We start from the raw sequence: 12,822 nt of genomic DNA, 5'->3' as shown, positions 1-12,822 counted from the left end.
TCTAACCCTGGCCAAACCTGTTGCAAAGATAAGGCAAAAAGTCGGTTCCTCTTCTCTGAGCTCCCAGACTCTCTCACTTGTTTCTCCACCATTGGACTGCTCCAACTTAATGGTGGCAGATCAGCACAGCACTCAAAGAACCATTACAACCAGACTGCTTTAACCCATTACAGCTCAGAAAGTAGCTTCTGGTCAGTAATCCCACTTCATTTGCCCCAGAGCTGCTGTAGGAGGAGCAGATTCAACTTCTGACCCATTCAATTGGAAGCTTCTAAACAGGAGCTTTCTGTTACTTAGACTGACTTGATGTCTGTTCCATTAGGTCTGTCACTTAGACTGACTTGATGTCTGTTCCATTAGGTGCTGTTGCCAATTTCACTGAGAGGCAACTGATTCACACCCCTGAGACTGGGAGACACAGATGCTTCCATCTTTGACCTATACCTGGACTCTGAATGTCCCCACTTTGACACGTGTAACATGAAAGTGTTACACACCACAGTTTCCAAACCACTTGGGGAACTGGTCAGTCCTGGCACGCTGTATGGAAAAGAACTAGAGATTCACCACAACTAGTAAGGACACATGTATGTAAAACCTCCATCAAAAGTATGTAAAACCTAGAATGAGAAATTAGCAGAAACCCCAGAAGTAACATAATTGAAATGCGCACATCTGCCCCATCTTAAAAGTCTAGAAGGATGTATAGGACAAATCTGAACTGTATGAGATGTTTTTGGTCAAAACTGTCCTCCAGCATATCAACTAGTGAGGCACACCTCTTCCTGGCCTATCAAATTACAGTCTCTCCTTTGGTCTGTCATACACAGTTAAAAAACTGCTTTGTAACAGGATAGGATGTCTTGAGTTCTACAATTTCAAGCATTCAGAAAAACAAACAAAAACCCCACCTTACATCTCTCACCCATTGGATCTCTATCCTAAGTAGAATCAGTCATTGAGCAAGGAGGTCTTAAAATCAAACCTTGAAATCAGAAGACAGCCCTCATGAGATGGACTAGGGCTCCTGAAAAAGCTACTTTTGGTACATTTAGCTAGTTGGAAAAAATGAAAGAAGGAAAAAAGAAGCCTACAGAAAAATAAGGCAGAATTTTTCTTGAATTAGATCAAAAGCAAATACAGTTCAACTGCAGTGTACAAAACAGAAGTTGCCAAGCAATCTGTAGTGGTGTGACTAAGTTAACCATGTGAACATTGCTAGCTTCCTCGGGAAGTTTCAAAGGACATTTACTAAATAAGGCAAATTTAAAGGCACAAATATCTTGCTATGAAACCACCAATGTGTCACAGCTAGATAATTAACACAATTATTTTTCACAGTCTTTTTAATAATCCAGTAGTAGCAGCACTAGTTTTGGACAATTGTTTTAAGCACTTATGAGGACAGAAGAAGGAGAAACCCCACCAAACAAACAAAAGAAGAAATAAAAAAACTTCAGAATTAAAGTCTGCATTGATCTACATTGTTGAATTTATCACCAGTATGAAGAGAGGAACAAGCCAAGTGAACATTTTTCCTAACATGTTTGTTTTTTTAGCTTTTAAAATGGCTCCTATGTATTGCAACATACACACCTCAAGATGTCATGTAACAATGAAATACAGCAAAAATGGAACACTGCAAGTTCCTGGAATACAAGATAAAGCCAGAAACACTGGCACAGGAAATGAGGATTCTGTGTACCAGAAAATAAAAAGTAATACTAGAAGTCACAACACTGACAGAACCACTGTATTCACAGGTTCAGCAGGAAGCTGGAAACACTTCCATACAGAAGGGCAAACAAAAATCTTGAAGTAATCTTTTTTGCATCCCCAGAAGAACAAAACTAAATGTAATAATGCTAGAGGTCCTTCAGTTGGAACAGGCACATACCATCCTTGAACCTGTATTTATTTGGAAAGTAAAAGTCATGACTTAATATGATCTGTGTTTTCCTCTACAAAAACCAACTAATTGCAACAGTACATTACAAATTGGCATTACAAAAATGCCAGAGTTCCTAAAATTCCTAAAGTTCCTAAAATTAAAATTTCAAATTTATGCACAGATTTCATTAACAATAACATCCAAGATCAAATGCAAAAAAAAAAAGGAGAGGAGTAAGCATTCTGGTTTTTCCCTTCACCTACAGAAGCATATGCCAAACTCTTCCATTTTTAGCTATCAGTTCTATTTACATACTTAAACTGAGTTGAAATGGCCTAATAATTTTTCTAAATTAGATTTCCATATTGAAACCTGACAAAGAACTTCAGGAAAGCGTAAAATAAGTAAGAAACCCCAGTTGAACAACCAAAAAAACATGGGGTCTTATATGAGCATATGCCAGAAAGTTTGCAAAAAAAATTGTGCAGGTCAAATAGGTGCTCAAACATTATTGTCCTTTTTAGGAATTGTTTAATCCCTGTCCCTTTTCATGCACAAAAGAACCAAATCCATTTTCGACATTCATACAGAAAACATAAGTAATTTTTTTTTTTTTTTTGATCTGGTTGTGTTCCTACTACCATTAGCAGAAGCTTGAGCATTTGTTTGGTTGGTTGAAATTAGCCTGGTCTTATTGGTCTGGACTCCAGATCACTGGATGAGGTTGCTGAATACATCAACAAATCCAATTAGTGGGTAAAAGCACTGAATGACTTTTCAGTCACGACTCCGCAGAATTTCAGCATGTCCCACTCTCACCTACAGATGAAGCAGATCACAGCACAGTAAAGCTGTGAGTGAAATCAAAACCCCACTTATACTGCAATATATAATATATAGTGACTCATATTCTCATTTTCCTGGTCCCTCAAATTCATCTAGTCCTTCAATATAATAAAATTATATGATTAAATTTCCAACTATTCAGTTAAAATGGCTTCAAATGTTCAAAGCTGTGTGTAAGTCTGGCCCATTAATATTTGTTGGTTGAGCAATTGTTTAAATTATTATAACTGAATTTTCCTAACAGTTTTTTTCTCTCTATGCTTTATCATAACAACAAAGGGCAACAAATTGTCTTCCCGCTTCCAAAAGCTCAAAGTTACTTTTTCCTTCCTGCATCAGGCAAAATTTAGGATTAAGGTTTTTTAACAAAAATTAATTGAGGCAGGAAAAATGAAGAAGAGTAAGAGACAGTGAGGGACTCTGACATTAAAACTAGTGCTAAGGACATTCAACTTGAAAATGAAAGACAAAAGTTTAAAATTCAGGTGTTCTGCCTGACGTGGACAAGAGAAATAAAAGAACAAAGTTACATCCTGCATGATTCTCCTAACCACCCCCTGTAATTCCACTGTGGATCAATTCTGCTCTTGCTATAAGTAGCATTGGTGCAGTTTATTCAAGCACATGCCTGGTATGCATTAACCATGCAAGTTATTTACCCTGCTTTGTAATATTACACCTGGAATAAATTCTCAAATATCAGTAGGTCTCTGCCCAAGGAACAGTCACACAGGAACATTTTGCTGCTTGCCAGAACTCACATTTGTACAAAGAACCCCCTCTGAGACTGTAATAGCACAGTGTAATGGAATTTGCGACTTTCACAGAGAGGAAAATAAAAAAATATAAATCAGCATTTTGTCTTGGAAGACATTTTGTCAAAAAAACCCTCATAACTAGTATCAGGAAGAAACATTTTGAGCAAACTATCCCTCAACAACCTCAATTTCAAAGATTTATGAGATTATTGAACAAATTAATCTGACTTGTTCAGAGCTGTACAGTCTATTTCACCAGCATACATTTGCAGACATTCTGAGACAGTTTACACATACACAAGGAAATACGACACATTCAAATAATTTAGATCCACATTACATGGAATGGTAAAGCATATTAGCATTTTAATTTTATGGATCTAAACCAGAATCCTACGACTTCCAAATACATCCATAAAAGGCAGAAAACCAAAGAAAACAAATCCCTCCTCCATGCTGCAAAGCAGGTGCAAAGCTGTTCTGCTGAGCTCTCTTGCCCTGTTGCTGACATGAGTCCCAAAAACAGTCTTCCCCATACAGATGAGAAAAATCTCTGCATTACCTATCAGATTGCTATTTAAATTTTCTATCATACCATCTGCTTAGAAATAATTTTGTTGTTCGTCATCTTCAAAGTGTGTGAAAGAAAATCTGTTCACACCATTTGTAATAAACAGAGGCATTTTTTCAGTCCCAGCCATGTTTGCAAACTTCTAAACTCTTTTATACTGAGGAGAAATTACAGCGGTATGACAGCCTTAACCACAGCAGCCTGAAAAAATGCAAAATGAAATCAAATATGTTTTTTCACAATATTTTCCCAATATTACCTGAAATTGGGATTTAACTGAATAGGTGATATAGCATAGTAAATATGTTCATATACCTATTCATGTTCATGTACCTATTTTGAACATTTTATAAAAATCAGCCTCTGTTCCTTATTGAGCTTTGAAACTCTTCTAACAGTTGTATGACTATGCATTTATGAGTCAGGGCATTTGAACATTTTACAGAATTTTTCCCTACTCTTGTTCACTGGAAGAATCCTTGGGGGAAAATATGCCCATTTTAAAACACACATGGCAAAATACTTGTTTGTTTGTTTTTGTTAACAGTGAAATGCAAACATACTCATCTTCTGTAGTTAAGTAATGAAGATGCTATTTCCACATGCAATAAAACCCAATAAGTTGTTCATAGACTAACTGAAGTGACTGGCAATTCAATTACATATCCAGCATCCCAAATACACAAATTAATCACACTGATTCTAGATAATTAATACAGACCTAAATATTTTCCCTCCGATCACAAATAAAACAGTAGATTAGAGTTGAAATAAGACATTTCTTTAGCTTGAGTCTGTCACCTTTAGTTGAACTGTACATTTCAACCCTCAAAAAAATCCCATTAATTTCTTTGAGTCAGGTTTGGGAGCAGGTGGTGGGAGATAGTAACAGCTGGAGCTGAATAGCACCTTGCTGTAGAATCACTGTGAATATCTCTGTCTTGTAAATTTTTTTCACACTTTCATAAAGTGACTGGCCATTGGAAAATGCATTAGGTATCTGTACATTAAATCAGGTTCAGGACAGCAATGTTAACTCTTTATATTCATTGCCCAAATGGGGACTTTGAGGGAGGGAAAGGTAAACTCCCCATAAACTGAGTGATTTGAGAACCTTTCTTAAAACAATTTAAAAAAGAATAAAAAATAATCAAAGACCTGTGGTGGAATAATTGTTAATTGTGGAGGCACAGCACTGCTGCATTAGAAAGTAAAAACTGTTCTGCGGTGGTCCTATATACAGATTAAAAAAAAAACAAACAAAACAGTATTTCAAAAGACATCTATACCACTCTAAGTGCACCCAAATTAAAGACAACAGCTGTATTTTAAGCACAGTTATTGATTTTAGAAGCTTCAGTACAAATTTGTTCAACATGTGGTTATTTAAAACCCGCTTGCACTCCTTACTGTTGAGCTGGTTCACAGTATGCCTTCACTATGTTTATCTGATGATTTTATTCACTCCATATTGCTCATCCATACAAAATTCATTATTGAAATTATTTACTAAGTTAAATAAAAGCTCTTTTTACAGTTTTAACAAGGTTACACTTTATATGCATTTGTAGTCAATGCAAATTCTTTTTATGAACTTACTAAAGGAAAACATTAAAGTTTCAAGACAAAATAACAATGATGCTACACAAACCTATACATTTTGTATAAAAACATACAGACTTCTGCCCTAAACCTTTTCAGAAACCTACTTGGCAAAAGGGATTAAGTCCTTGTGCACAGTCTTCTAAAAGCATACGCCACTGTATTCATGTTCTGATAAATGATCAGTTAAAAAATAATGGGACGTATCTCTTGTTCATTTCAGAAATAGACGTTTCAGTTAACTGTCAGATAAAAACCCATTCACATATACGTACAGAGAGAGTTTGATCTTTGCAACTACCTAAAGGCATTTGTTACCTCTTTGGGTATGTTTTCAGTGTTATTTTCAGTCTGACCTGACATTCCTTGGCTTGAGCTGTTGTAACATTGTTTCCAGAATATGGGCATGAGCCTTCAATATACAAAATTTTGATTTCACACACCTGGCTCACAGGCACGAGAACATGACTTAAAGAGATATATTAGCTTACTAGTAAGTGCTCTCAGATAATCCTCTTCAGAAAATGGATTGTAGAGTTTAACCAATGACCTGCTTTTGATTTATCTGCCATTCAAAACAAACTGCTGTTCATTCTTTTAAATATATATGTGTGTACACTTACATATACATGTGTGTATACACACATGCATGTCTATCTATATATGTACATATACACATTTATGTTTACTGTGGGTTCAGTCCTCTTTTTAGTTTCCTGAAAATTAGTCCTATCAGCATTTGGGATTTTACATTCAATTATAATTTAAAATTATATTTTCCTTAACAAAATAGTTTTTAATAATTTAATCATGTTTTCACAGAAGATGCCAGATAAATTACTCCATCTGAATTTTCAAAATAATGATAATAGAAAAACCTTTACCTGTTTAATTAATTTTCAAGCTAATACATTCCCAGGTATTATATACTTTCCTAGTAATTATTGACTGTTCAAAAGGATTTATTTATCTGTTAAATATCTCTTAATTCTCAGAAGTATTTTAATCATGAAATGCTTGAAGAAGAGAACTAATGAAACCAGCAGTAACAGCATCACTCAGTGTAGTGCTGCTTGGTTTGGGTACATAACACATACAGGATAGTAAAGGGAGTCTTATGTACACAAGGAGTGAAGCACATCCCCAACTATGTGCAGTCAATCACACCTATCGAAGTCAGTGTAAATTAAAACTTTCATTACCATAACCATAAAAAATTAATGTATATTTTCATATATTATATATTAATAAAATTACATATAAACACATGTATTGAAGAGAGTGACTGATAATGGTGGTTTATTTGCAAGCTTGATTGGCATATTTAAGGCTCGATTGCCAAACTACTCATAAACTACTATTAAACATAACTCACTCTCAGATTTGTAGGAATAAAATATATATTTGTACTGTATTCAAAACTGCATGGTAAATTATTTCAGATATTATGGATAAAATTATTGCAATAATCACATAATAAGAATTTGGAAAGTCAAGCAGGCAAGAGAAAACTGTTGGGTTTGTATCTGCCCACATTCTGAATCACGGCTGTGTGAAAATTGTCGGTGAGATCTTTGTGTGAAAATGGTCTGTGAGATCTTTGTCTCTGACAAAGATGCACAGCAGGGACAGCACTGTCACATAATAAATACCCCAGGTTTCTTTATGAAGAACTCTCAGGAGTAGAAGAACGTTTAAAGTTTGCTACAGAGATCAATTTCGAGAGGAGAAATGTTTTTAGAGAAGAAAAATCACAGGAGGCTACATCCTGGTTTTATTGTATCTTTTTACTGCAAGAACTCATCTGATCCTTACCATTTTAATTACAAGGAGGCACAGAACCTATTTCACATCTGCTCACTGAGCCTGAGAAATGTCTTATAGTGAAAAGGAAACGAGAAGGACCAAGAATACAAATGAACTGAAACACAAGCAGCTAATAAATCCCTCCTTTCCTTAAAATCAGTTCTAATAATTTCTTGTGAAATACATTTAGGCTTGGTCCACAGTAATTTTAATTTGAATAAACATGTCTAAATTTTTTCCATCCTCCCCATTAAAGGATATTTATTTTTCCTTATTCTTTAAGATCTTGCCAGCATTATTCTCAGTGCTATTTCTTTAAGAATGAAAGCTATAGCATTATATTCCAAAATGGTTGAGGAAACCTTTGCCATGACTCTCAAGTTGCAACATGCCAGATATTCATAGGTTTTCAAATCTGCTGGTTGAAGATATAATGAAAGGATCTAAGGTTTATGCATGAATCAGCATCCCCTTGTCACAATGTCATGGTGCAGTGATCCCTGCAGAGCTGTAAGACTTGATTTAAAACAGCAAAGCTCAACACTGACTCGTGAGCCAGCAGGATTAAACATCCAAGATTGTACATATATTAGCTCTGTGCTCAAACTACCATACAAAAAACTTGTTATCATTATGGCAGTTTTATAGCACCCCATAGGAAACCTCTCTTTAAGTGACTCCAATATCCTCTCAATTCTAAAATATGTGAGAACACAATACAACTACCCCTGAAGTTGTTGGGAGGCAGATTTAAGAGGAAAGGGTTTAATCTTCATCACTTTCCTTCTTTCTGATTTTGATAGAATTAAAAACTTTTTAAAAATCTGGTATCACTGATGGTCAACACTCCTTCGATTAGACTACACTCAATTAAACTGTGCTGAAGGACAATGAAGTCCAGTGGTCTGGATATGTTCCAGTGGTTTGGATATGTTCCATTCTGTCCTGTGAATCACCTCCAATGCTGTACCTTTGCTCCAGCTGTTAAACCAAACAAACAGAACCAAGAAGGTTCTGTTCAAATGAACCAAGAATTCTCACAGAGTGCTAAGCCCAGTCCATTTCTCTTGAAAGCTACAACTGCAGTCATGGCAGTAAACACTGCTCTTAATTGTGCCATTACTCTGAAAAAACGTGTGCCATCTCTCAATCTAAACCACCAGGCTTCCTAGTGATGTTGACTTACTAAGTGTCAAACTGCAATTAGATTCCAACAGCTACTCCCACTGACCTGTCAACACAGCTCTGCAGAGATGCAACAGTCCAACAAACTACAGTGACTATTTTTTGGGGCTACTTTTTGAACATAATTGAGTTGTGTTCCTTTCTCAGGCTATGTAAAGGTGGCCTGTCCACCTTGGTCAAAACTAGTAGAATTGGGGCCAAATTTGCTGTCATGCAACATGTTCATCATGACACGATCTCTTGGTGTTGATGTGAAATTCCCACTGAAGTGCAAGTCATTAAATGAGTTAAGGCTACCTACTCACACAGTGTCCACTCCACTTCTACACCCATTTTTTGGCCACCTTTAAATGACTGAGTAGTATCACTGCTTGGAACATTCCTCAGGGTTACATGGCCATCTCCTCCTTTCTGAAGTTTAGGAACCTAATTTAGAAGTAGTACCAGCAACACCAGTTCATCTAAAAACTATTTGCTCTATCAACAAACTCTGAGCAAGCGCTGAAAATTAGTTTGAAGACTTTTACATATCTTTGCAGTGGGCTTTTTGTTTGCTTGTTTGTTTTTAAAGCAGATGGAGTAATGTGCTGTTGCCCTGAGGATACCAGGGGTGGAAGGGAGGGCAGGCTGAGCCCCGGTGACGTGGCATAGGGGACCACAGGCACTGCCAGTTGCCACCTGCAGGTGCCAGGTCAGGACCAGAGGGCAGGGCTGCACCCCACCTCTGCCACACCAGCCAGAGCTTCTGCAGCCTGGAACACGGCTGGCTCAGGGGTTTAAATCAAGAGCCAAAATATTTCGGCAGCAAATTTGGAGCAGAAAAAGGTCATAATTTCTATTATGGTATAAGCCTGCCACTACATTTCAGGCAGGACAATTGCCTTGTTGGAGTGAAACACCCGGGTAAATACTGAAGCATTTTCAGATTCATATTATCTTACATTTTTGTGACCTTCTTTTACACATTGTTTCATAGTGCTGGTTTTGGGCACAAGTTCTTTAAACACTATTCCAGAAATTAAAAAAAAAAACCAAAAAAAACCAAAAAAAACCCAACACACTCCCACCCAAAAAAAAAAAAACACCTAACAAAACCAACCTGCAGAATGTTCACTATTTCAAATGAGAACAAGCATAGAGGGGACAAAAAGAGATGGATTCTTCTTAACCATTTTGCATGCAGTGCTCTGCAATCAGCTCCTAAATTCTACTTCTTGTACGCCAAATATCTGTCTTCGGAACTCCTTGTTCTCCAATCATACCCTTCTGGGAAGGTAATTGAGGGGATACTGTACATATTTTTAGCACATGCTTCGCTAGTCAATTAAATCCAATGCACAAGATAACTTGACTACAAAATCAGTGGTAACTGAGGTGATGAAAAAACAAATACATTTTCATGTCTTAATTTGGAGCTCTTCAAACTGCTTGAAAATTTTTGTTCAGACAAAAGAAAATCCAACACATGAATGGCATCCATCCTTTTGCTGGAAGCCTCGAAGTCCATCACTGCAGTCCACAGTTTACACATAGCATCTGAGTATTTTAAAAGTTCTCCAAGAGAGACAAGAACAAGGCTAATATATGCACACAAATGTTGGTCGAAAGTCCTTGATGGTCTTGGAGAAAAATATGTAACCTTTAGTTTCTGAAAGACAAGGTGACTATGCTCATCTCTACTGCTAGTAGGAAAAACCTGGTGTTCTGCAAAACCTGTTTTCAGGGTTTTGTTAACTTCACAGATTTGAGGAATACATTGTCACATTTTTGCAGAATGCCATGTAACTGCTACACTTGCTTCATCAACAGTCCAAGTAACATTATCTGCAAATACTGACCACGTGTGGTTCCAGTTGATACAAACCCCAATTATCTAAGAAAGGAAGAACTATCCAAGCAGTTTGCAAAGATTAACAATTAAGAATTACTGTGGCTGATTACCTGCTCTGACCTATTTTACCTTCAGCTATGGATGCTATATCCTCCTACCCTCCCACATGCCACTGAATGCGCCTTGCGTTGAACTCTTGCACCACCTATCCCAGCGTCTGTGCCAAGCCGCCCCTCTTCAGCACCACCGCACAGGGTAGCTGAATGGGGAGAAATAGAAAAAGGTCGCCAATGGAGGGAAACTGCTCCCGCTGACAGCTAACCTCCAGATTCGGTATCCCTTACATCTTTTTCCCAGGAGGGACGGGAAAACGCCTGGAGGGAACACAGCGCTGGGCGGGAGCGGCCGGCACGGCACCGAGCGCGCTCCCCGCTCGCTGCCGCCTGCGCCGCTCCGGGGACCCTCCGGTTCGCCTGAACCGGGCACGGGCGGCAGGGAGGGCAGCGGGGCAAAGGCGGGCACGCCTCACCGCCCTGAGAACGCCGGCCGCGGCTCCCCGCTCTCACCCCGGCACGGGCAGCGCCAGCCGCGCCTGGCGCGCCTGGGCGCGCTTCGCCCGGCCGGCCCCGCCGCTCCGCGGGTCGCACGGCACCCGCCGGGCAGAAGCGAGCAGCGCTGCGGGACTCGCCGCCCGCGCGGGGCTCCTCTCTTCGCGCGACCGCGGCCGCGTTTCCCCGCCCCGCCTTCCCGTCGCAACGCACGTGCTCCGCGCCCCGCGGCACGCGTGCGGCCGGGCCCTGCCGAGCCGAGGGCGGAGCCGGGCACGGCCCCGCCAGGAGAACCGCGGGGGCGGCGGGCTCCCGGCGAGGCAGAGCGGGCGGCGAGCGCGGCCGCCCACGAGCGCTGCGTGCGGAGGGCGAGCGGGCAGCGAGATGGAGAGATGGAGCCCGCAGCACCGCGCGGCGTAAAATGGCTGATCGCCCCCCGCCGCCCGCTCCGCACCCCTCGGCTGCTGGCCTGAGGGGGCCCCGGCTCTGCCCGCGCCGGTAGTGAGGTGCTCCGCGACCCGCGGGCAGCCCTGGGGCGGCGGAGGAGGGCTGCGGGCAGCCCTGGGGACGCGCAGCCTTACATAACGCGCGGGGGGAGCCGCCGGGAACCATTTTACACCTCCCGGAGGGCTGTGGGGGCGCACGGAGACCCCGCGCCCCGTTCGCACGGGGCCGGGCGCTCCCGCACCTGCTCGGCGGCGGGGCGGCTGCCCCCGCGCCGCGCTCCGCAAACACCCCGCACACACGTACCCCGCACACACACACACACACGTACCCCGCACACACACACACACACACGTACTCCGCACAACCCCGCACACACACACCCCCGCCGCACCGCTCGCAGCCGCCCCGCCCCCGCCGCCACGGCAGGCTGGCAGCTCCCGCTACTCACAGGCGTTGGTGACGGCGAAGCTGTTGGCCACCTCCAGGTTGTCGATGTGGGGAGTCAGCCTGAACTCCGAGGTGGAATACTGAACCATCCCTACCCGAAACGCGCTGTACTCCTGATCGGCGCCCCTCGGGAACAGCCCCCCTGCAGGGAAACACACACGCGTCAGGCGGGCGGGAGCACCGGCGGAGCGGCGCCGGGGCCAGCTCTCTGCCCGCCGCGGGGCTGGCTGGGCGCGGGTGCCGGAGGGCACCGCTGCCGGAGCGCTCCCGGCCGCGGCTCCATCCCGTGTCGGGGGGCGCGGGGGCCCGGCGCTGTGGCCAGGGAAAAGGCGAGGGGACCTCGCTGGCGCGCGGTGGGACTGGGAACGCGGCGACATGACAGGAATGCCCGAGTGACAGTGGCGGGTATAAGGGATCGGAAGATCCGCCGGGAGGAGAGCGGGGTCCCCCCAAATGCGGGCACCTACCGATCTGTATGCTGTTAGAATTGACCCCCCAGATCAGTCCCCACAACACAGGAGCCAGGAAGACAGAAATATGCATAATCTTTTGCATTTCCAGGAAAAGTAGAGCATCCACAAAGCCACGGAAACAGCCCTTTCTTCTTCTTCCTCCTCCTCCTCCTCCTCCGCGGAGCGCGCTCGTCAGCAAATTAGATCCCGTGCGCTCCGGGCGAGCGGCCGGCGGGAGCAAGCGAGCCACGGGAGGGAAGGAACGAGAAGACCCCCGCGGCGGGCGTGGGAGAAGCCGCTGTCCGAGGAGCTGCTGCTGCTGGCGCCGCCGCCGCTCCGGCGCTGCTCGCGGCTCCGGCGCTGAGCGGGATGGGGGTGCCGGCCGTGCCCGCTGCGCTCCCGCCGCCCGGCCCGGCCCGGTCCGGTCCTGCCCTGCCC

At 42.6% G+C, this 12,822-nt stretch overlaps 1 protein-coding gene across 5 annotated transcripts in view; it reads right to left on the bottom strand.

Moving 5' to 3' along the window:
• The window catches only part of GRIA2 (glutamate ionotropic receptor AMPA type subunit 2), an 89,025-nt gene extending 76,469 nt beyond the window's left edge, over positions 1-12,556 (bottom strand). For all 5 annotated transcript variants that reach the window (XM_053975125.1, XM_053975121.1, XM_053975122.1 and 2 more), the window contains exons 1-2: positions 12,400-12,556; positions 11,934-12,074 (exon numbers count right to left, since the gene is read on the bottom strand). In XM_053975125.1, the coding sequence (XP_053831100.1) occupies positions 11,934-12,074; positions 12,400-12,487 (229 nt within the window). In that variant the 5' untranslated portion in view covers positions 12,488-12,556. The remainder of the gene's footprint in view (positions 1-11,933; positions 12,075-12,399) is intronic.
• Positions 12,557-12,822: the final 266 nt, after the last annotated feature.

Source organism: Vidua macroura, chromosome 4, assembly GCF_024509145.1.
Source record: "Vidua macroura isolate BioBank_ID:100142 chromosome 4, ASM2450914v1, whole genome shotgun sequence".
Lineage (NCBI taxonomy): Eukaryota > Metazoa > Chordata > Aves > Passeriformes > Viduidae > Vidua > Vidua macroura.
The sequence above is the reverse complement of the archived record's forward strand: the minus strand, read 5'-3'. Positions and strand labels throughout refer to the sequence as shown.